General features: G+C 41.1%; 1 protein-coding gene across 1 annotated transcript in view; it reads left to right on the top strand.

Annotated features, from left to right (window-relative positions):
* The window catches only part of COL22A1 (collagen type XXII alpha 1 chain), a 221,667-nt gene that overhangs the window by 21,787 nt on the left and 174,212 nt on the right, over window positions 1–25,668 (top strand). Inside the window, exons 2-3 of the mRNA XM_085053637.1 lie at window positions 5,958–6,122; window positions 10,186–10,752. Of these exons, the coding sequence (XP_084909763.1) occupies window positions 6,026–6,122; window positions 10,186–10,752 (664 nt within the window). The 5' untranslated portion in view covers window positions 5,958–6,025. The remainder of the gene's footprint in view (window positions 1–5,957; window positions 6,123–10,185; window positions 10,753–25,668) is intronic.

The raw sequence follows: 25,668 nt of genomic DNA, 5'->3' as shown, positions 1-25,668 counted from the left end.
TCCGGGACACTTCCCATGGGTCTTTTCCTTGATAACTATTTCAGTCAGGCTAACCAAGACACTTGAGCAATTGTTATTTTATACAGAACCAGCCTTTTAGATGTAGAACTTCTTTTGAAATTCAAACTCCTTGTTAGCTGAACTGAGAAGGAGTTACCACTTGGCTGGTCCATAAACACATGCATTCATAGGGTGCAGTGGAGATTTTCCTTACAGACTGGTCGATGATGCCAAAGCCAAAGAGAGAGTCTGTCATATAGATTTTCATTCCAGGTTACTTTTGGACTTTCTTAGGTAATCAGTAGAAAGATTTCTAAGCTTGATATGCAAGAGTGCAATTTAAACCTGGAGTTACTTCCTCTGGACAGAACACTGAAATGTTATACTTGGGCATAGTGAGACAAGGTTTCAGCCTGCAGACAATGCAGCAGGCAGAAATACACTACAAAGTCCTCTTCTAGCAGTGAGGGTGTTTTAGAATAGCAGTGATTTGGCAGACAACCAGTGAGGGCTTGTTTTAAAGTGTCTGTGGTAAATGCATCTATGAGGGGTCAGTCTGTGGAATGCACGATCCAAGCATAGGTTAAGGAGTCAAGAGGGGCTGAATTCTAATTCTGACCTTCTCTCAGGATTCCTTGTGTGAGCACATGCAGCACCACAGAGGTTAAAGGAACATTTCTCAGGCTGCAGAGTGGAGCAGGCACAAATTAGGAAATGCCCATGTTGAGTTAATCCTTGGAGTGTGCTTTATGGCCCTTTAGGATTCTAGGTTATGCTTCTTTTTAGGATATTTTTCCCCACTCAACTCCTGTTCTGTTCTGTCTCCTGGACAGATACCTGTCACTTGGGGAACAGCTATTTATTATTTTTCCCCTCCTAAATTATCAGTATGGACTTTATTTCTCACACAATCAAACTTACTTCCAATTGCAGCAATAATAATCATTCATGGGCCTGGGTAGCTGCAGCACCAAGTATTTCAGGGCAGTAATAGAGTTCAGCTAAGGCAAACAAATCGATGGGATGGAATGGTCTGCTGATCTTTCCCACCACCCTATTTCATCTCCCATAAAGCTGACGGATTGCTTTGGCTCACCATCGCTCTGCATCTGATTGGCTTTTTAGGGATTGGGGTAGAAGTTGCTCTTGAGATGTGATGCAGCCCAAAGGCCAAGCTGGATGGGGCTCTGAGTGATCTGCTCTGCTGGAAGGTGTCCCTGCCCATAACAGGGAGTTGGAATGAGATCATCTTGAAGGTCCCTTCCAACCCAAACAATTCTATTATTCTATCACTGCGAAAGAAGAGAGGCGACATCCCACCCCTTGCAGCCTCACCAGCACTTAGAGCAGACCTTGAAGAGATTTTTGCCAGCAGGGTGCATGAATGGCTGCATCCAACATCCTATGGGGCTGCTGACAGTCTCCTCCTTGATTTCAGCAGACTTTGGATCAGTCGTAGTTGAACAAAATACCACAGGAATGGCTCTGGTGTTAGCAGAGAATTTTCTGCTCTATTATTCACATGGGTTTTTAAACAATGTCCACTGAAATCAATGTCCCGCTTTTCATTAACTACAGTTGGCTTTGGATCAGGCCTGGGAAGATGCACATCTTCCAGAAATGCCATCGGATGATTTCTTTAAAAATCATCGAACAAAGATATACAACCGCATGGGATGATCAGCAGGGAAGAAAGTCCCATTTCTCTTTTATACGGTTGGCTTCCTGCTCATATCAGCAATAATTTAGATAATTAAATTGCTTGGTTCAGTAGTTGGAAGAGGCACAATCAACAAGCTGACTCTACTAAGATGTCAGATGTATTAGTGTGCTGGGTTTTATATTTGTTTTTCTTTTTTGTGTGTGTGTGAAAAGCTGTATAATTGGACACTGTCTTTTTCACCCCCGGCTAACCTCTTCTTCAGAGGAGCATACCAAAGACATTTAAAATCACATTATGAATGCCAGCATAGTTACAACATTTATATGGCATATGGTGATGTTCAGTGGCAGCAGACGAATGGATGAAATCAAGCACAATAATAGAATCAACCCCCCTTGAATTTAACAGTAAGACAAACAGTTCACTGGTATAATTTAGTAAAATGCAAGTAAGAGCTTGAATATTTTAATGAGGAGTCTAAACTACATAACTGGGCATACTTGTAACATTCAACTTTGATTCAGTGGTCTTTTTACCATCCCTGTGGGGTCTTTGAACTTTTGTTCCCATGAGGTAGAAACAGTTTTAATAAATCAAGCTCCTGAAATGCTCATCTTACTATGACTCCAGGTCTATTTTGTTTTGGTTTATGGATATTTGTGGCTGAATCACTCCTCTGAAGAATGACGGAGATCACAGAAAGTGTTCTGTGTTGTTCCATCTCTAACTCACGTGGGTTTTGCTGTTGGTGGCATCTCTCAGACTAGGACAGAAGAGCAGTCTCTGGGGAGGCTGAGTTGGGGCAGATCCAATGCCTAAACAAATTCCTTCTCCTAGAAGTGCTGTGAAGCTTTCCTTCCACGTTCTCTGTGTCTGCCCCTTCTTTTCCTTTTATTCTGTCAAGATGCCACTTCTAAACAAACAGTTTTGCTTTTCTTCTTCCACAAAAGTTTTCCCTCCTTGTTCTCTGAATCACAATATTGAGATGAGAAGACCCAGTTCTCCTTTGGCTCTTTTTTCTTTTTTTTTTACTGATGCATTTTTCCCTACATTCCCCAAGGAGTGTTTGCTTATTGTTCAAAACTAAAGAGACCTTACCATGGATTCTAACTGACCTAAAACTCTACACTAACCCCCCCAAAAGCCATCCTGAACCTGAAAGTTATATAGAACTTGTGCCTATCTTTTGCATATTGTTTGTTCAGCTGTGACATGGTATGAATAGCTTAGTGCTGCACTTGTATTTTGAGTGTAGAGGGCTCACTTTAACATTTACAGGCTTCTCTGGGATGCCATTCCGACATCATGTTTGCATGTAGCCAGAAGTATTCACTTCTTTTTTCCCCATTAAACTACTAAAAATGGAGCTCAGACGCAGAGACCGCAGTTGGGCAATAAACTAGGACGTGATAGGATTTGTCAGTTCTTTTTACAATATCCCTTAATGCATCTCAAGGGAATCCCAAAGTGATGTTTGTGAAATAAAAAGAAAATGGGAAGTATTTTTAAATGATGTACATTGACTTAGGCCTCTTTGAGGAAAATTATTCCCACATGACAGGCTGAACTAAAAATAATAGTACTAAAGAATCCCCATGTTGGTCATTTGGAAATAGGGTCAACTAAAGAGAATTTCTTAGTCTTGGATCACTCTGAAGCCCAAACTGCCTCACTTTTGGCTTATTTTTGACCATTTCTCCTGGAAAGGGAAATAAATAATGATCAGCTGCTGCAATTTCAAACTGGGCTCAGTCTCAAAGTGGCCAACTAAGGTGAGAAACGTAAACGAGCGTGGAAAACCTATCACTAAAAATATTTTATTTCCAACCTTTCTTCTAATACCCCTGAAGACTTCCTTGCCATGACATGAGTCCTGTTTATGTGAATAGGGCAATTTTCTTTCACTGGTATATTTGTACATAAAGTAGCTGCAAGTTAAGAGACTTGGTTCAGTTCTTGCTGCTATAAAAGTGGATAAAATGATGTATTTTGGCCTGAAAACAAGAATAATATTGAACCATAAATGTGTATTAAAGCCACCACAAGTCATGATTATAGGTTTTAAGCAGATGTTCTGATTTGATTTATGGCTTTTTTTTGCCACTATTTTTAGCCTAAATGGCTGTTCTGAGACACCTTGCAGCATTCATAATGCAGAAATGAGTTCTTGAAGTGTTTTGGAAAGGAGGGGAGAGGAATGAGGCCTTAGAGCCCTCAGTCCTGGCCAAGGAGGAAGTTCTTCTGCTGGGGTAGAATCCCACAGGCACCAAGTGAGCCTCATCCTGCATCCCCTGCTCACAGAGCCAGAGTTGTTCTGCTGACTGACACCAGCTGGTGCTCTGCTCCTTTTATCCTGGCCTCATGTGGGTTAGCAGCTGGCCAAGACTGTTTTTAAGAATGTATTTATAAAACTTCACAGCCGTGCAAGCCCAGACACAGAGAAAGGACGTTTTGAGCTCCTGGCGCTGCAAGTGCAGGATGTCTCTTGGCAGATCTTGTTTCCGAGCTCTTGCTGCTGCCACTAACCTGCTGTCCCATTGCTAGTACCCAAAAACAATGTTTCCTAAAAAAATCCAGGAGAGCAAAAAACCTTGGGCTGAAAGCTCCCATGGATATTTCAAGTAATGCCTGTCCTGATCCCTCTGCAGGTGGCTGCCTGATTGGTATTTCAATAACATACTTATTTAGAAGGAAATTCCAACTCCTGTAGGGCACAGTGGTATTTTCATGCCTCTTTTACCCTGCAGCCTTTTCCAGCTGGCTCAAACTTGAACACCTCACTGTCTGGTAGGGACATCGTCTGGCTGAGGTGTAAACTACAGCACCTGATTGTGTCCTTTGTATTTAGAGTTGGCACATGAATAAATATGATTTTTTTTTGTAATCTTTCTTGTATTTATGTTCCACTGCTGGCAGATAATTCCAAATTTATTTGCAGAGAAGGGTTTATTATATGTATTGCTTTTCTCCATGTCTGCATATGACACGGACTTCTGAAAATAGCCTGTATTTTATCTTTTGGAAAGAGCCTGCATTTTTTGTGGGAATGAGGATTTATGTGACATCTTGACAACTTCATAAGACTTTTCCCCTTTTTAATTTCCTAAACCAGCACAACATGCTGAGATACGTGGTGGAGATAGGCCCAACATCTGACTGATCAAAACAGGTTTTGAACAAATGCTGACGCCACGATTCTGTTTGTCTGCGATTCCCACAGAACCTTGTTGCTTTGAAAAGAAATATCCTAAAAGGCATAATCGACCCTGCAGCTATGAACTACATCACAGTGTCCCCTTCATGACTTCTACCCAGCTATCAACAGTGAGAAGCAGATGTGCATGTTAAAAGACTGAGGAGGCAGAACTTCCCCAAGAAAATGGACAAAGAAGTCATTAGACTCATTAAAGAGGAAAAGAAGGAGTCAGGAGCTGGGAGAAAGTTTTTGAAAATAATGCCTTAGGCAGTAAGAGCTGCAAAGGGGAAGATGGTTACTTCCTTCTGTGTGTGAAAACAGTAGATGAAACCTCAATGTCTTTATGATATAATAAAAAATAATGAAACAGAGGAATAAGTTAATAACTTTAAAGTGTTGATGTAGTGTTAGAAAACACTTAGCTTAACTTTTAACAGCCCAGCCTCTTTGCCTGGCTTCTTACAATGCCATCTGACTTCAGTGACTCCATTCAAAGTCAACTCAAACCAAAGGCCATACATTGAAGATAACCCTGAACTTTTGCACTTCTTTAAGCTAAATAGTGCAAAGACATGTTTTGAAACTGCTGAGTTTGCTCCTACAAAGAAGGATCGATGGCAACAAATACAAATATGAAAACAGCAGCATGTTTTAGAGTTTGTAATTTTTGGGGCTCCAGAACTGAAAGCAGTGATGGGCGAAGTGGCAACGTGTTGTGTGTGAGATTTGTAGTGGTTTGTATCTGGGCTCTGCGTTGTGTATTTCCTAATGATGAATGCGTGGGAGGGCCAGGTCAGGAATGGTTTCCACTCCAGTGCGTTGATTGTGTAGTTGGCAGTGGGCTCAATTAAAGTATAATAATCTGGTAATCTCTCTCCTGTTTCCATTCAGCTGCTTCACAGTGAATAGAGCCAGTGAACGAGTATAGCTTTTGAAAAGTAGGTGAACTCCTGCCTCTTTGTCTGAGCAGTTTATGTCTAGTCAAGTAAAATGACAGGCAGAAGAGGCGACTCTCCTAAACGTTGCACTCATAACTTGCATCATTACTGCTGTTTGTGTTGCTGTGAGATAACACTTGCTCTTTATTTCCCTTTCTAGGCTGCGGGTTGGATTTCTAGCAAGCCTTGCACCACGGAGAAAGGACAAGCTGATGTGAGAAAGGAGATATGGATATGTCCATGATGGGAAGATGCCGTGTGCCCCATCTCTTGGTTCTTCTCACATTCGTGTTCAGCGGGGAGAGAGCCGAGGCACAAAGAGCAGGTAGGAGTTCAGTTTACTGCCTCGTGCCCTGGAGCTGCTGGGGCTCTCCCATGGCTGGGGAGCCATCAGCACCAGGAGGAAACCTAAAAACAGTCCAGCATTTACTGCTGGAAGTACATAAAATAGACCTTAGGGATGGAGAAAGCTCAGGGATCAAGGCTGTGGTTTATCATGGGTCTCTTGCTCAGCTGCCCACAGCAAGAGGAGCAGCTCACCACAGTTTGCTCTGGATATGCTCCATCTACCCTGCCCTGGCATGGAGATCACTTCTTCCATAGCCTCCTGTGGGTGTCAGACGAGACCTGGTGAATCTTCTGCCTGGCTGGGACTTTCCTGGGAGCTAAAGGAAGCAGGGCCAGGGCACTGTTCATACCCTGCCTAGATTAAAGACATTTGAAGGATGTGTTGATGTGCTGCTTAGGGACATGGTTTAGTGATGGACTTTGCAGTGCTGGGTTAATGGTTGAACTTGATGATCTTAAAGGTCTTTTCCAACCTAAATGACTCTAGGATTCTATGTTTCTTTACTGTCTAGTTATTAGCAAGGTCCCTGGCACAGCTTTTGGCCTGGGCTGATGAACACTCTCCCCCAAATTCCACTCAATGCATGAGAGGATGGTGCAGCTCAGGGACTGCTCTTGTGGGGATCCTTGACAAGGACATTGGTTTTTGTGTGCTAGCAAGAAGAGTTGAGTTATCTGGCATCAGTGACGCCACACCTCAAATTAAAAGTTGTTGTAGACTCACACAATTTTTCTATGAGTCCAAAGGCATTTTGACATGGAGGTTTTCTGTCTCTTTTTCTGGGAAAGCTGCTATTCTGTAGGCTTGTAATTTATAAGAAACAAAGGGCTTTTTTAGACTTTCAGTTTAAGGAATAGCTGCTTTACAGAATTTTTATGTGATCTCTCTATGGTTTTTTGGATAAAGTTTAACAGGAATAAATACTTAGTAACCAAACAAAGTGAGTGAAATCTCACTTTTTTTCTGCTTCTGGACCTGCCACAGGCAGAATATAGTGGTGCCATTTATATGTTCATTCTGTGCTTGCTTTAAATAATTTTGGGCTTATGGCTTGTTTGTGAACTATTTTTAAAGGAAATATTGCAAAACAGTTGGTTCAGTGTATGAGTAGATGAACACAACTCCTTGAATCATGTTCCCAGAGAGCATTTCTGCAATTACAAAACCAAAATTTTGCTTTCTATGAATTATCTCCCATATTCCCTTAATATGAACTGAATTGTTTTTGCCAGTAAAAAGTACTGTTATAGCATTCTTGGAAAGCAATTAATTTTGTCCAGCAGTGGACATTAGAGTGCTAAAAATGCAGATTAATATTTGCTAAAAGCATTTCTGCAGCATTTCATCTCACTGCCATCAGGAATGTAAGCAAAGAATCACTAACTTCTAAAAAAAATGATCCTGAAAGACCATCTTTTTCTTCCCTGCAATACAGCCCTGAATAGACATCACTTTTTAAACCTTAACTCCCTCTTGTTTTAAGGCTCATTGCCCTTGAACACAGACAGGATTCATTCTGTCTGTTCTGTTTGTTTTGAAATTGCAGTTGTCTTACCTGCTGAGAGCCATTAAAGTAAGTAACAGGAAGGTCTGTCTGTACCTTGTGGGTTTTGCTCTCTAGTTATTCTCACCTAATTAACATTCTTTCAGCCAGAATAGATTAATATAATAAGTAATTTGGGGAGGAGAGGTTGGGAAGTGTAGACATTTTTCTTACCTTTTACTTTTAATCCTTTATATTCTCCAAAAATCAATTAGAACCACACTTCAGATTCTAGCTGATACACACAGATGCAATGTAACTTACATACAAAATTATATATACCATCATCTCCACTCTCAGATTGCCTTTGAGAGAGTTTTTCCCTACAGACTCTTCCTGCTCTGGGGTTAGAGACAATCACTCACAAAATGCCATCACAGAACACAGTCCCACATGAAGGTTTTGGCTGGGATAGAGTTAATTTCCCTCACAGTAGCTGGGATGGGGCTGTGTTTTGGCTTTGTGCTGATGACACAGGGATGTTTTCATTGCTCCTGAGCACAGCTTACACAGAGCCAAGGCCATTTTATTCCTCTTCCCACCAGCAAGGAGGCTGGGGGTGCTCAAGAAGTTGGGAGGGGAAAACGTTGGGATGGCTGTCCCCAGGGATACCCCAAACCTATGGTGACATGCTCAGAAATAAAACTGGGGAGACATTTGGCTGGAGACTCCTGCTCAGGGACTGTCTGTGGGTCAGTGGTGAGCAACTGCTTTCCTTTGCTTCACTTTGCTATTTTGCTTCTTATTACTTCTTCTCTTTTCCTTCTTCTTATTTTATTTTGTGGTATTTAATTTGAATTATTAAGCTTTCTTATCTCAAGCCATCAGTTTTCCCACTTTTACCTTTCCAGTTCTCTTCCCTCCAGTCCTGCTGAGGGCAGTGAGTGAGGGGCTGTGTTGTGCTTAGTTGCCAGCTGGGGTAAAACCACAACAGTTTTTTCCATAGAGATCCCAGGAGGATGGGTTCATCCCCATGGGATCCCAATCCTGTTGGGATAGGTTGTTCCCACAAGCCCTGCAGCACCTGGTATTTACTGGGATGTGCTTTGCTGCAGAATTCAACACAGCAGCAGATGCTGCTCATTTCTCATCACCTGCCACACTCCAGGTGTACATTCAATCACTCTCATGGTCATCGTGCAATACCATGAGCACTGACCTAATCTTTTATAATGCTTTTACTCTTCTCTGGAGGCAAATCCTCTCCATGTAGCTGAGCTATCCACTCCCTCCTGCCCAGTGCAGTGGGATGTTCTGGAATTCTTCCATTCCAGGCAGGATCACAACCCTAGGATAAGCAAAGGAACCAGAGCTAATTCATGTCAAAATCTGGGTGTGGGAGAAGACTTTTGGACTTTTCTATAGGTTCAAATTCTGGAATTCAGTAGGAAATATGTCATTTTACCACTGGTTCAAACAAGCAGTTGCACTTTGTGAGACAATGTGAGGCTAGAACTTCTGGAGAAGGAATAGTTGGTGGCTGTGACCAAACTGACTTTGTAGATCAGCTTTCCGTCTTAAAACTCATATTTTATTAGGGATTATGGTCTATAATACTGGTTTAAATAAACGTATGTCTATATATACACATTTTGTCCAGTTGGGACATTATGTTGATAAATCTTGGGCATCTGTGGAGCTTTGGTGGATCTACTGCCTCGTGACCTGCATGTATTCAGAAACAGCTAAAAAACATCTCCTGAGAGATCTACTTTGTTTTGGCAAGTGTCTGACAAATATACAACCAGTCTGGATTGATAGACCAAACAAGTTGCAATTAAGATACATTTGTGTTTTGAATTACAAATGCTTAACATTGCAAATATCATGGTTGGAGGCAAAGGGGTGGTTGTGGGGAAAAATTAAGTTTTCCTTACAAGGCAGCTCTGACAGCCCTTTGTTGTTGAGGAACACATCCCAAAATTCTGTGAGTTATCCTTTAGCCAACAGTCAGTAGAAGAAAGCCTCAAAATTGAAATAATCTTGTTACAGACTTGCTCCATCACCATATCATGCTGGGCACAAGAACTGCTTCTAGCTAAGCATAAATGAATCATAACATTAATGCAAGAGGGAACACGAAAGCTTCATTATTCAGGGTCAGGATTGGCATAGGCAAGCTCAGGGCAGGGCTCTTGATCTGTCCAGGTCATTTCAGGGTATTGCCTGAGCAAAGGCACTGCAGTGAAGTCAAGGAAAAAGAGCTTCCTGTGCATGCAGGGGGTGTTGGTGAAGGACTGAGCAGAGGTAGTTGGTAGCACAGGAAGAGGAATGGTTTGTATTTCACAGCTCAGTGTGTGCTACTCTGTAGATGTCCTGAAACAGATGAGAATCACAAGGAAGAAAGGCTGAGAATCTGCTCTTCCTCTGCAGGATTGGGAGAGGGTTTTCTGCCTCCTCCAAATTGCTCACTAGGTAGCTGTGCCTAGGGAATATTGGTATGTTTGGTCCTCTGCATTCCTCTCCCCTTAACAATGTTTTCTGCCACTCTTGCAGGTTGCAAGAGTGTTCACTACGACCTCGTCTTCCTCTTGGATGCATCCTCCAGTGTCGGAAAAGAAGATTTTGAGAAAGTTCGTCAGTGGGTGTCTAATTTGGTGGAAACTTTTGAGATTGGCCCAGACAAAACCCGTGTAGGTGTGGTGAGATACAGTGATCGTCCAACCACGGAGTTCGACCTGGGAAAGTACAAAACCCGTGAGGAAATCCAAGAGGCTGCACGAAAAATTCAGTATTATGGGGGTAACACGAACACTGGAGATGCTCTCAGGTACATCACCACCTACAGTTTTTCCAAAGAAGCTGGTGGGAGACTCAGTGATCGAACTGTTAAAAAGGTGGCTATCCTTTTGACTGATGGAAGGAGCCAGGATTTTGTCTTGGATCCAGCCACTGCAGCCCATCAGGCTGGGATTAGGATTTTTGCCGTGGGTGTTGGAGAAGCCTTGAAAGAGGAACTCGATGAGATTGCTTCAGAGCCCAAGTCTGCTCACGTGTTCCATGTCTCTGATTACAACGCCATCGATAAAATTCGGGGGAAGCTGAGGAGACGTCTCTGTGAAAGTAAGTAGAGCTCCCCATTCTGCAGAGTTAGAATAGGTTCACTTAGCATATAGGTATGAAGAGCTGTGAATGTTTTCTTTCCTGCTGATAATTCTTTATTTTTGTGTCTTCCACTCAGTTCCACTCTGCAAGAAATCAGTGTTCAAGGCTGGGTTGGGGACTTTGAGGAGCCTGAGGTAGTGGAAGGTGTCCCTGCTCATGGCAGGGGTGTTGGAATTAGGTGATCCTTAAGGTCCCTTCCAACCTAAACTATTCTATGATGTTATGATTCTGTGATTCTACCACAGGAAATGTGATGGGTTCTTCTGCCCAAGTCAGTATTAACTGTCAGTCAGCTTTCAGAGCAAACCATGAATTCCCTTTTGGTTCTGATACAGTTCTATTACTTTGTAACATTTTGGACTACTGAAAATGAATAGTGACATCTTATTTATACCCAGATTTTGGTTTTGTTTGTATAGGCCCCTTTTCCCCTCATTTTCTGGCACTGAACTGTGTAAAGAATGCTCTGGATGCTGCTTGGAATGATACTTAGGGAAGCAAAGGGATGTTTGTGGTTTTCTGCCTTTCAGCATCTCAACTCTACTGACAGCTGGTGCTCTCTGGTGCTCTGGTGGTGTTGAGTGACTTTGAATGGAGAAAAGTGTGGGGGATTTGCACTGAATAAATGATCCTGATTTTCCAGCTCCTTGGTGAAGAGGTTGGGAATGGCATTGTGGCTGGTATCTCTCAGTACTTTAATAATAGGAACAGCAATCACACAGCCTGTTCTCCTTCCACCACGGATAAATCACTCCCTCATTCTTAGTGACAATGTGAGGGATGAGAGGGACCTGATGGAGAACAGGACCAAGTGATTTCTTGTGCACAAACCACTTTTAAATTCCATCTTCATACAGTAGAAACAGGCAAGGAGTTCACTGAGATGGCTGGGCCTTTTACATGTTTAGAAGGTCAAACTTTTGATAGTTGTTGTAGTCAACTTTCAGTGGTTTTAATGACAGCACTGAATAAAACATGAGCATACAAACCTCAAGGTGGGTGGAAAACTTGACAAGGGCACATGCCAAGCTGCTGTTTACTTTGTGCACATTCTGAGACAAAAGCATATATTGCCACAGCCAAGCTTGGGTTTTAATAGACATAATCCCTTGTGAGCTCCAGGGAGACACATGACTCAAAGGGCGGAAATGGGAGGAAGTTTTTTTTGACCACTGCTGAGTCCTCCAGTACTGGTACTGCTACCGAAATGTGCCGAGTGGTGAAGTGCTGCAAATGCTGGATTTCACGCCAGCAGCTGTTCAGAATTGCTTGTCTCAGGTCTCCCTGGACATCTGGCCTAGACTCAGTCATTCCATCTTGCTATATTTGACTGAATTTATTGCTAAGAACATGTCGTGTGCATTAATAGCATTTTAGCTCTCATTTGATCTTGTGGCAGTAAGCATAGCATAATCAAAAAATAACATGTCTGCTCAGTAGGACATCATGGCAGGGGGATATTTTTGCCACACATCTCCATTACATTCTGGATTACATTTGGCAAGCAAAAATGGGTGATGCTTTCACAGGAAATCAGGAGAGATACATTCTGCTAAAAATTCCAGGGATGCTACATGCTTCCTAAATACAGTTCCTGCTTAAATTCCAGGGATGCTACATGCTTCCTAAATACAGTTCCTGTGGTAGGGATAACAACAGGCAGCTATGGAATGTTTAAAAATATACTAGAGCAAAGGATTTTCATCACATGAATCATAAATGCTTTGCAAACAGGACGAGATGAGCCTGAATTGTTCCAGAAGTGGCTTGGTAGCAGTGGTTTGTCATTGATTTCAGTGGATTTAGGGAGGCCTGTGACAAGATATCAAAAGCAGTCACAGGTCCAGATGATTCACAGCATTTATATTTCTATTTTTACACAGCCTTTGTTGACTTTGGGTAGTGTATGAAGTGCATAAAATATAAGACATATACCACCCCCGTTCTGCTACTGATGATGAAGAGCTTCCAGCCTTCAAGGCAACACCTTGAACATCCTGCAAAAGAATAGTCTGAAGACTTCAGAAATGTCTTTTTTTGAGGTTGCCTTTGCCCAGGTTCATTATATATTAACAGAAGAACAGAAAGCTGTTTCTTCTTGGCCTTCAGCATTAAAAATATCTCGTGCACAGAGCCCACGACAAAGGGTAGGCATCTGAATTCCCATATCTTGCTGACACTTCCTAAGAGACTTATCAGTACAGCCTAATCTCACAAAAATACTGAAGTATTGGAATATATCAACACCTAAGGGTACTTGCCTAACTGCTGACCTCTGTTTTGTACTTTTTGTTGAGTTTCGAGATTTCACTGTAAAAACATACATTTCTAGATTGTTTTTCATTAGACATCGGGAATCTCAACAAACTGACAGGAGTGAGAATCCTCAAATATTTTCATTAACTCAGGTGTAGTGGTAGTTTTAATTATTTTGGGTTTTTTGAGTTTTTGGACTTGGGAATTTTTAGGCTAGTTTTACATTCATAGTTGGAGTTTGTTTTTTATCTGAATTCAGGTTCAAAAGTTCAGCTTAGCAGTAGTTCTAAGTCTTGCTTGGTCTTACCATCAGAGCCCTTTTTCATCCCTGTGATGGCTTGTAGGGACCTCTTACAAATATGAACAAATCTTCTTGTCATCTGGCAGAACTTGTTACATGCCACAACAGCACCTATGCTTTTACTTGGGAAAAATCTGTAGCACTTATCTAGATGTTGAATGAAGAGAAACTCGAGGGTTTTTTGCAGTAACAACTGATATCTGACAGACTGGTTAAAACCTTATTAGCACAGTAAGTTCCACGAAGATGATTTAGCTCTTGTTCTTCTAGCCCGTGTTACATCACACCTGCACCAGGCAGCATTCCTAGTGGAATATTCCACATTTTCTACTTAAGAAAATGTCCAGGCTAAGTGGAACTTCCAAGAATTTGACTCTCACTTGAAAATCTAGTGACTTTCAGATGGCTTAGGAAGTCTGTTAGAAGCTCATCAGACAACTGCTGCTTTTTAAAAAGCTGCAGCTGGGCAGTGACCCAGCTCATGTCACCTCTGATATATCCTGCTGCTTCTTGATGCTCTCCTCCCACAGCTGCAGTGGTGCCTTTCCTAAGCTCTGTAACACCTCCAACTTCCAGAAATCACTCATGTTACAGATGACAGGTTCACTCATCCTTTCAGAACCATATTTGCTGGCTAATTGCAGTTTCCTGTGAAGGCATGAAAGGTCTGTGACAGAATTTCCAACTGATTTATCCTTTGCTTGAAACTAAAGAAAAAAAAAAGATTTTCATGTATGTGAGATGAAATATTTGTTTAGTGGTGATCTTCTGCTATTTAGTTGAAGGACAGTCTGGTTTCTTGGATTTTGGTTCCAAGAAGCAGAGCAGAGATATTTAGATATACTTTATCTCTTACAGAACTTTTTATTTTCAAATCAAACGTCTGAAACTCTCAGATCTAATTTTCCACTTGGTACAGTCATCACCAGCTCAGAGAGAAATGGTTCCAGAGGTGGTGTCTGGCAGGCAGAGAGCTTTGAACTCTGGGAATGAGTAGTGGCTCCTGTTTCCCCTCAGTTGCTCCACATATCATGTAGTAGTGACTGTTTTCCCACATCATAACTACAATTCTGTGCAAACATCATTTAAATGTTCCATGTCCAAAGGACATCAAAACTGGTGAAGTGTCTCTAGCACAAGTCCTTTGAGTAGTGGCTGAAGTATCAGGGAGAGTTTAGCCTGGAGAAAAGCAGGCTGAGGAGGAATCTTATCACTCTCCACAACTCCCTCAGAGGAAGGTGCAGCCAGGTGGGGATTTGTCTCTTCTCCCAGGTAACAAGCAGCAGGACAAGAGGAAATGGCCTCAAGCTTCATCAGGGAAGGTTTAGATTGGATATTAAAAAAATTCTTCACTGAAAGGATTTTCAAGCATTGGAAGAGGCTGCCCGGGGAAGTGGTGGAGTCACCATCTCTGGAGGTATTTAAAAGATGTGTAGGTGTGACATTTTGGGACATGGTTTAGTGCTGAACCTGGCAGTGCTGGGTTAACTCCATGTTCTTACAGGTTTTTTCCAACCTAAACAATTCTATGATTTTAAATAAATTCCTATTTTGCTTGGCACTCTGAAATGAATAGATATATTCTGAGATATAAAACAGTGCTGTTTTATAACCATCCCCACTTCTAAAAAAATCACAAAAAACCAAAAAAACCCTTATTTTTCCTAACTTCCTCCTCCCATCTGCCAGCACATGCATTTATGTGGCCCCACCATGAACTATTGCAGGGAGCCAATGAATATTTCTGTTTTCTTTCCCAGATTAGTTTTTACTCAGATTTAGTTCACCATGCTGTCCCAGGGGAAGAACTGGCACAAGGTGAGAGAAACTAACCAGGAGCAGAAGATATGGATTGTGTCCTCTGGTGCAGTGCTAGCTCATATCAGCTTGATGAACTTTAGCTAAGGACTTCAGAAAACTGAGGAAAATCCTTTGAGTGCTCCCAGTGCAAACATGAGCCTGTGCTCTGCTGTCCTCTGGTTTAAGTGTGTGTAAAGTAGATTTCTAGGCAGGTTTTTCCCATTCAAACTCCATTTTTAGGCTTCAGCACAACTTGCTTGCCTGGAATAAACAGCTTGCTTAACAAAAATATCCCACTGCAGATGGATCTCTTCAGGATCCTGTTCCATTTTCCTCAAACAAGCTTTCCAGTCCATGTAATTGTTGCTGTTTTACTAGTGCCTTAGCTCCTGTTTGTTCAGGGAGGGATGACAGAGCTCTCCCTCCTCAGACATGCTGTGTCTGGCTGGGAGCATCTTGCTGGGAGTTGTTGGTGGGAGGGATGAGCAAGATTTCCACCACCTTCACTTAGAGTGTCTGTCAGTGCCTCCAGGCAGAGCTTTGATATTTCTGTGCACCAGGCAGCTTCTCTCCTCCAGAATGGATGTTAGCTCTGCTAGAGTTTTGGAAAGTGATTTATTGATTTATTTCCCTTCCCTTGTACCTTGGAAAAAGCAATGTCTTAGACATTGCCTTCAGGTGATGAGGAAATTTCAGCATCTGTGGCCTGATTTCTTCTTTTTGTTGAGGGAGAAAAGATATGAATCTAACAGTCATCCAAAACCCAGAGTTTTAGAGATAAGTCTGTGACTGAAAATAGTTTTACTTCTTTTCTTTGATACAGTTTGTGAGAAAAAGAGTCAGTTCCAAACCTGCAACTTCATATAGACCACTGAGAATATTAATATGGGACTCTGAAGATAGGAATATAATAAAATGAGATCAATTAAACCTTTTGTACATGCCTTTCTTTTTCTAGCTTCTTTCTTTAGCAATAACAGAAAAATAGTGGCATCATAAACCATCAACAATCACTTTATGTAAAGCAGTGAATCTCTGGACTGCCAACAACATCTTGTCTGAAATCATAAAATCAGGCTGGATGATAACATCTCCCTTGGATTGTAATATTTTTTCTTCCATTTCTGACAAGAAAGCTCTCTGAACAATGTTTGATGTGCAGTAAAACTAATTGTAGAGACAAAGACTCAGATAAAAATAAGTCCCAGATATTAGAAAGTAATATTGAGACAATCAGGAAAAGCATGGCTCTCAGAGGCAGGAGAAATGACATCTTATGAAAAAGCAATGTGCTGCTTGGAGGGGGAAAAAAGGGGGGAATGTGGTGACTGTGGAAGCCATTTCTAAATAATGTAGAAGTGAAGGAGAAATACAGAAATAGGAGCAGGCAAAAAAGCTGGAAAATATTCTTATGTGCTGAAAGTAACTTGTTTTTCAACACTGTCTGCAGCCCTCACTGATTTAGCAGGAGCTGTGGATGCTCAGCACTTTCAGAGTTCAGCTGTGCAGCCCAATTCTTGCCCAGCTGCAACCAGAAGGAGGCTTTCTGTCTGCCCCAGTGGAGTCCAAATGAAGGGGTAAAAGAGAGAACTCATTCTTTGGGCAACACCATCGCCCTTGGTGTTTGCTGTCTGATGGACTGCTGAGGAATACTCAGTAGAAAGAATAACCTCTGCAGATGGCCAGAGGCTCAGCAGGAGGCTAGGGCAAGGCACTTAAAAACCTCCAAGATTTTAGGTTTAGTTACAGGCTTCTCTGTGCAAGAAAAACAAAGCAATGAGGAGAAAACCCTTGGCATGTGGTCTTCATGGATCTAAAATATTTTAAATTTCAGCAGATTTGTGCAGCCAGGCTTTTCTTCTCCCTTCATTAGCAACCCCTAAACCAAACTCAAACTGGAAGGAGACCACTTACTTAAAGTCTAAGCCTGCCTTATGGTTAATTTTTATGCTTTATGTGACCATTTCCATCACAATCTAATGGTAATTTTCAGCACAGTCTGTAAATGGAATAGACCATTGCCAGCTGTGGTTAGGTGCACCTGCAAATTTAAGATTTACTGTGCTGTCCCTCGATTTGGGGATGTAGTTCTATTTAGGATAGGGAGAGCCAAGTCTGGAGAGGTGCTATGAAGATTTAGTCCCAGTTCTCCTGGTAGAGCTGGTAGAATTGACCAGAATTTACCAAGTGATAGAATAGGTTAAATCTTTGTCAGAGAATGCAAAAACCCCATACAGTGTATTAAAGGTCCCATCATAGCATATTTTACTTCTAAACCCAGTGGGTTTCCTGAAACCCCAACTTCTTATGAAATGAATGTTTCTGGAAACCCTCTATAGCAATGGTGAGCTTGGTCTCTCAGGGCTGGTGGTTCTGTTTTTGCTCCTGGCCCCATAAATTCCAGCCTCAAAGTCTTGTGAGGAGTAACTGCAATGTGAGAGCTGCAGATCCTATGATTTAAAGGATGGAGGGAGCTTGGAAGTACCATGGCATCTCCTGGATTTCATAGAAGGATGCAGTGGTTGCTGGACATGGGCTGCCTGTGACTCTTGGGAAAAGGTTCAGCACAAAAACGCATCTACTTTCTCATCAGATAGATTCACCAGAAAATTTGTGATCTTTTTACAGTATTGAATCACAGTCGGTGTCACCTGATAATTAAATTGATTTTGGAAACAGTTTCACTGGCAGAAACAGACTGTAAGACCAAAACTGTGTTCAGATCTAGATAAGCTGCCACATCAACACCTGAAAAAAAAAAATGGGCAGGACCACCTATTTTTGAGATCTGGAGTGAAACCACTGCTTTCATTTCTGTGCTCCAGTGAGCTGTCTTTAGAAGCCTGAGTTATTTATTTCTGTGCTCAGGACCAAAGCAAAGCTGGGCACTTTAGTTTTAAGGGCTTATTTTGAAGCTATATGTAGATCATAAAATCATAGAATGACCTGGGTTGGAACAGACCTTAAAGATAATTTAGTTCCAATCCCCCAGTCATGGACAGGGAAACTTTTCACTAGACCAGGTTGCTCAGAACTCCATCCAACCTGGCTTTAAACACTTCCAGGGATGGAGCATCTGGTTGAACAGATCTGGATACCTGTAAACCTTGTATGGTCTCACTGCAAAAGAGATATTCATGTTATTACTGGAGTTCAAACTCAAATGACGAAGTCATTTCCCTTCTGATCCTTTGGTAATATGAAGTGGTGCATCCTTTCTTCTGTGGAAGTTTGTAATGGTTACCAGCCCCTTCTGTCATCAAATTTCAACTTCTCTCTCTCTGTCTCTTTTTTTTTTTTTTTTTTTAATGAACCAAGCCAAATTGCATTGTAATGTACCAGTCTGTTAAGAATATTTCTTCCTCAGTGGTAGAGCTGCAGTGTGGTTTAACTGGTGGTCTATTTTTGTTAGTAAATTGTAGGGTTAGTGATTCAATCCCATCAAGTTCCCTACAAGTTACATTCAAATACCAAATTCCTTTTCAAATCAGTAAGCTTGTTTATGATGTGAAACAAAAGCAGTGGGAGTACTCTGACACCTTGGAGAACTACTTTTTGATAAAGCACTAATTAAGCTCTTTAAAATGCAATTAAAAGATTGTTGCAAGCTCTGCTGTATTAATGTATAATTACAAATGATGGAGAATAGTTCTAAGTTCTGCATAAGATGCTTTTTGTCATGCTGTATGTTTTGGGAACTGTGAGTACTGCTGCTAATCCTGGCCAGAAGTAGGGATGGTATCTTTCAAGCAAGGTAGCTCAATGGGCTAAAGTGGTTTTTGTCACTTGCTGTCCTTTTCTGTTTAACAGGACACTCAGTTCCTAAATTCCACTCATTTCCTTATGTATTAATAGTCAACATTCAGTGTCAGTTTGTCTACAACTTCATCTGCACTCTAGAAAATGAAGGAATTTATATATAAAATACACATATGTGTATATATGTGTGTATGTGCATAAGACATATATTTATTGATATATATACATAAACTCTGAAAAATAAATCTGTGTCCTTTCAGCTTGGAGCGTCAGTCTTGTTTTGCAGTGAGGTAGATAAAGTCATAACACGTTAAAGCCCTAGAGAAGATTAAATACAGGACATTTTTACTGCAAAGTAACTACACAAAATCAACCCAATTCACCACCACTGGGTGAGACTTCATTTAGCTACACTGCCACTGTGCTTTGCTTCTCCAAGGTTTTACAGCGAGATAGATAGCATATATTAGTTCTATCTGTATATTAGTTCTACATCTGCTATAAAAACCTCTGATTTGTCACTGAAGATGTAACATCTCTGCGAGAGGCTGCAATACTAATATGACACAAGTGGGATGGTGCAACAGAATTTCAGTCACTAGTGCTACAGCTTTGTGGCAAATGACTCTAATAGCTTAGATCAAAGGGTGTTATTGAGTTCAAGACAGATGTTGGATCAGAATTGAGATCCATGAATAGAATGGAACAATTTTGTATCTTTGTATTCACATATCTTTGGTGGGATTCATGTCATCTAACTGCAGCAGCCTGAAAGTTATTTGTCTGGTCTCTTCTGATAGCCAGTGGAAAGGAGTAGACATCTCAAGGGAATGTTTCATCCTTTTTGAGGACAGCTATTTGAGACAAGTGACACGATTCAACCTCTGAGTGCCTCTCTCTTTTCATTCACTTCTGAGAGAGCTTATATAACTTTCTCATTGGATTCCTCGCTTTGACAGCCAAAAGCAAAAGAGTTGAATCTTTCCCTGCCACATTCTGGGAATACAATAATATTTGCTTCCTTATGCCAGTAAATCAGTCAGCTGGAATTCATACTACTGATGGATATACAGGCCAGTGTTGTTGCAAGCTCAGGTGCATGTGCTGCTTTTCTCACCTGACCCTGCAGGATTTGTGTGGTCAAAGGAGACAATGTCAGTTTAGAGAGCTGTTATCAAGTGTTGCCTTATGCTTTGGGTCAAACATTGTACTGCAAATTTTATTTAATCCCTAAAGGACTACTTCTGTGAGAATGGTTCCCTCTGCCTTATCTTTGGTTTCTTCCTAAATCTTGTGAGAAATTGGTCCTTGAAGTGAACTGTGTTGTGATAATACCTGCTGCAGTCTGTTGACTCATTAATAGCAAGGAGATAATGCTTTAAAAAATAACTAATGGCTGCAATACAATTAAGAGTAACAGAGACAGCTTTTTTAATTACTATTATTGAATGACACCTTTGCTGCTAATAGCCTTTTTGTTGTTGTTGTTGTTGTTAATTGAAGTGTGAATCCACTCATGCTTAATGATCTTTCCAGTTCTTACTGTAACAAAGTCAGACCCCAAACCAAACTGCTTTACTGGCACCAAAATTGGAAGGATGTCAGCTCAGACCAGCTCAAATGTTAACCAAACCCATGTTACTGGTGCATCCTGGTTGTCCTCTCATAGAGACAAGCAAAAAATGCACTTGGAGGACCTGGTGAACAAACCCACTGGAAGAACTGCTGTGACAAATTCATTCTGCTATAAATGGCTTTGGAAATCTGGTAAATGACTTTAGCCAGTGAGTTCTGAGTATAGGTTTAGGTAATTAAACAATCTTTCTTATCTGATTATTATCTGATGATAGAAAAAACAGAAATGGCTGAAAAATGAAAGGGATTAAATTTAGATTAGGTAGTAGGCAGGAATTCTTTGAGGCACTGAACAGGTTCCAGTGGAACAGGACTTTGAGCAATCTGGTCTAGCAGAAGGTGTCCCTGCCCACAGCAGGTTTGGGACTGAATGATCATTTAGGTCCCTTCCAAACCAAACCATTCTGTGCTTTTATGATTTATCCAAGGTTTTATTTAATTCACTATGAGTGTCATTTCCAGAATTGTCCATTTGAATGGCAGTAATGTGCTGGTTTTGGCTGGGATGGAGTTGACTTTATTCCCAGTTGCTGGTATGCAGATATGTTTTAGATTTTTGCTGAACACAGCGTTGACAATACAGAGATTTTGTTACTGCTGAGCAGTACTTCTCTGATGGAATATGAATGTACATATGAATGTTTTGACCCATATATAAACATAACACATGTAAGAAGGATCATGGAAGAGAGGGGATGTGCTCAGGACTAACAATTTATGAAGGACTGAAATGATCTAGACCAGCCTTTGAGTCACAGACTCCTGAAACCCAGACTCAGTGCTCTCTGGTGTATCCACACTGCACAGATTGGCCACTTTGGAAAGGTCACTTAGGTGTCTAGACTAAGAAATTGGATATCCTTTTTTTTTTTCAGTTCCTGACACCATATTTCCCTATACATTTTGGCTGTGTTCAGCGCCAAGGGTTTTGCTAGAGTGCAAATGCTGGCTATAATTTTCCTACTCTAGTCGAGCTTATTGACAACCTGCAATCACCACTCCCATTCCAGGGAAATAACCCCACTTCTGCACCTGTGGCTCTATTAGAACTCATGGCTCTAATGAAAAGGGTAAGAGAGTATAAAAATAGAAGGACATCATCATTTTCCTTACTTGTAATGAATAGGATATGAGTCTTAGTTGAATTGTGAGGCTGTAATACTCACGAAATAAAGTAAAATGTACTGGAAAATTTACTGTGTTAGTTTATTCAGGGATGTATCTGCTAACTGTTCCTTCCAGCTATTCAAGCTCTGTGCTGGAATAGTGAGTCATGCATGTTGATTTTTAACAAAGTTTTTTAAGGACAAGTGTAACATTTGCAGAACTGCAAATCTTTCAAAAATCCAACATCATTTACATTGGCTGCTCTGATTTTTATTAGCAAGCATAGAAGCAGATGCCTGTCTAATTTACCTGTCTGATAGACTGTTCTTTGTAGTGACCTTGATAATATCCTGAAGAATTAATTTCCTGGGCTAATATTATATTTATAATGTATTTATCACCAGCTGAGTATTTACGTGCTCACAGCTTTACAAGCTGTAAGACACTGTGGCTGCACACTATGTAAGATGGTTACACAGGAATCTCTTCAATGTGTGACTAGCTCAGAATCAAGGATTTTTATCATCTATAATTACGAGTTTGTCCCAGTGGGTGGGATTTTTTTTCATCATAAATCTTTTCACATGCTATTATTTAGTTAAAAATACTGCCCTGTGTGCTTGCTGACAGCACTAGGAAAGAGCATAGGATCCCTAAATAAATGGAATTAGTAGATGGATTGCTACTCCCTGCCACCACATTCATCTCTGCAACCTATTTTTGAGTTTATTATAAGTAATTTGGCTTTGGAGGTTGATATTTTTATTTGTTCTAGGGAGCCTGTAATAAAGAAAAGTCTCTCCACTTTTTACTTTGATTTCTGTGGGCACATGCCTTGATCATAAAGTGTTAGACCCCACTGAAATTTAGAAAAATGTGTCTTGGTCTCACAGGGTCAAGAAAATTCTTTCTTCTTCAGATCCTAGAGAAGGTTGTTTCCTTTTTTTTTTTTTCTTTTTTTTTTGTGTTCTTTAGTTTAGCTTATAACTGAAGCATTAATTTTTATTTTGGAGCATAGAGTAGTTTCACTCCCCTGTGTTTATGCTCAGTAATATCTCACTGCTAATTATTTTCCATAAACTAGTAGCACGCAGGATAATAAATGTTTAATTAACCAAACATCTGAGAAAGTATTAGACTGATTTGTCATAACTTTGTACAGCTATTTACATACATTCTGAGCTGTTTCTAGTGAATCCAATGTTTTGCTTAAGCTCACACAGCAGGGCAGTAAAAGACCTCAGAAATAAACCTTGGCTGAACAGATTTACACGTGGTGCAAATCCCTTCCTTGGGGGATGCTCCCAAGATATTCCATGGGAAGTTTGGTTCACTCAAGGATAATGAAGATGCACATTGGGTCATAGAGATAAAGAAGTTTTGGTCCTAAAGAACTGTTGTCCTACCAGCAGGAAAGGTATGTGAAAAGAAGTAGAAATTCTTAGATGATGATTCCTCACTGCTGGCTGTAAGCAGAGGTTTTTCCTATGGGGTTGGGGGTCACCCTACACCTTCTTGGTGTGCTCAGCACAGCCCAGCTCTCCACATGGACCCAGCCTGGCTCTGTAGGATTCTGGATGCTGTTTCTGCTCATGTCTCTTCCACTGCTGCCTGACAGGGACCACCAGTGTGGGCCAGGCTGAGGCTATGTTGGTGCAGCTCAGCAACAGTGCAGGAGCTCTTGAGGCTGTAATTGTGCAAGGCTGACCCTTTCATCTTCTGTTCTTTCCTTTTTTCTTCTCAATAATTGTCTCCCCTTCACCACAAAATGTGCAGGAGAAGAACAACTTTTCAGGAAAAGTGTTTTCTACCCGTAACTCTGTGGTGGAGTGAGAGGGTGAAATGCCAAGGAGAGCAAGGAAATTGGTGTCAATAAGTTCACAGTCACAGAGTTTGTTTTGTCTGCATTTTTTCTTCCTCCACCACCCTTCATTGTAGCATAAGCTTCCAAGTAACCTGCTGTCACCAGAATGCAGTGGGTCTGAAGTCACCAAGGGCTCTCTCCCCTTCATCTGCTTTGTCCCAGGAGCCTGTGACTTTTTTCCTGTGACTGGATGGGTTCCAACTGAGCAGGGGATGAAGTGTTGATCAAATCACTAAGTGGAAGGTGCTGGCTGCTCATCTGATTGTGGATATGGGACTTTTCTGGAGAAGAATGGTCACTGATGGGGGACTTCACAACTCCCATGGACTCAAGCATCCCCCACAATCCATCCTTGAAATAATTGCTTTTTGGAGTACAGGCATCCTTTATTTTCTTCACTTCTGGACTCAATCCTTTTTATAGCCTCCACATTTTTTTAATGTGTATATATGTGCACACACATATATATAACTGGAAGTGAATGGTTTTCTCTCAGTAAACACAAATAAAATCTAGGAATGGAAACCACAAGGGTGGATAAACATGCTATTCATGCTGGGTGTATCTGTGCTCCCACGGGGGAATGTGAGTCTCCTAACTTCAGAATAGTACAGACTGAGTTTTCATTAAATCAGTAGATGTTTAATTATATAGTTTTGAATGGGAAAGTGGAAAGTGTGGACATATATCTGCAGTGAATCTATAATTATATCGTAATTTCTGTAATTTTTTTGGGGTTTTGGTGGTTTAGGTTTTGGTCTTTTTTTGACACGTTGATGATTTTCCTAGGGTTGGTGGTACCCATGAAAAAGCAGCTGAAGTTAGAAAAGGGAAAACAGTGTCTCTGTGTTTTCCTGCTCTTGGCTTGAGCTTTTCATTTCACTTTCTGTCTGGAATTCCAGGCTGGATGTTAAGTTTGATTCTCCCTACACTTCTGTGTTTGTAGCTGAGAAGCAGCTGTGCTAGGCTGATAGCATGAAGTAATGGTTAATGTCATCTTTCACTAAGAAGAACAACACAGTGATTACTCACCTATGATTCTGCCAAGCAGCATTTAACCTTCCCTGCTGGAAGGTTAAATTCACTCATCCTGCTATGGCAGATCTTTTTAATGAAGGTGGAGCATAAAGTGATGGATTCCAGCTGTGGGAGGTGGATCCTCTCCTGGGTAAAATGGGGCAGCTCAGGGAGTGGCAAAATTACCTCAAAAGCAATTACATTCAGAAGTTTATTATAGAATCACAGAATGGGTTGGAAGGGACATTAAAGATCATCTATTTTCAACCTCCTGCCATGGGCAGGGACACCTTTCACTAGATCAGGTTGCTCAGAGCTCCATCCAGCCTGGCCTTGAGCTCTGACACAAATGGGGCATCCAAAATCTCTCTGGGCAGCCTGTCCCAGTGCTTCACCACCTTTTTTTTCAAATATCCAATCTAAACCTAACGCCTTTCAGTCTGAAGCCACTCCACCTTCTCCTGTCACTCCAGGCTCTTGTGAAAAGTCTCTCTCCATCTCTCAAGTATTGAAAGGCTGCTATCAGGTCACCCTAAAGCCTTCTCTTTACCTCCAGAATAATTCAAATTTTCTCCACCTTTCCTCACAGGAGAGATGCTCAATTCCTCTAATCAACTTGGTGTCTTCCTCTGGACTTGCTCCCACAGGTTGATGTCCTATCTACATGTATAAAGAAGTTAATGCAAATAATAGATAGGATATGCATGTGCAGCTTTATTTTTATTTGAGCAAAATACTGTGTGATGGAAATTTGGGCTTGCTCAGTACTCGTGCAAGATGTCAAGAGAACCATGGCACTGAATCTTACCTTTAAATTACTCTTTCATTTGGCCTTGTATGTAACCTTGCACTGACTAAGAAAGTTCATGGCACATTAAACACTGGTGTTGGTAATGATCAAAATTCCCAAACCACCTGTGGAAGAATACATAAGGAGATATGACCACAATTACCTTTTTTGCCTTTGGAGAAGTGTGGAAATATGGAAACAAAGAGCACACCGTAAGTGTTAAAATTTGTTGCCCTGATTGTCTGAATCCCTTCAGCAAGGCAAAAGTGGAAACCAGAGGCTGCTTCTTAAGGGGCATGAAAGATTTGTATTTTTCTAACTGAGTATAGTTAATCCCTGAAAGAA

This window comes from Lichenostomus cassidix, chromosome 2 (genome assembly GCF_008360975.1).
Source record: "Lichenostomus cassidix isolate B80296 chromosome 2, HeHo_3.0, whole genome shotgun sequence".
Lineage (NCBI taxonomy): Eukaryota > Metazoa > Chordata > Aves > Passeriformes > Meliphagidae > Lichenostomus > Lichenostomus cassidix.
This window is presented reverse-complemented; position numbering and strand designations above follow the sequence as displayed.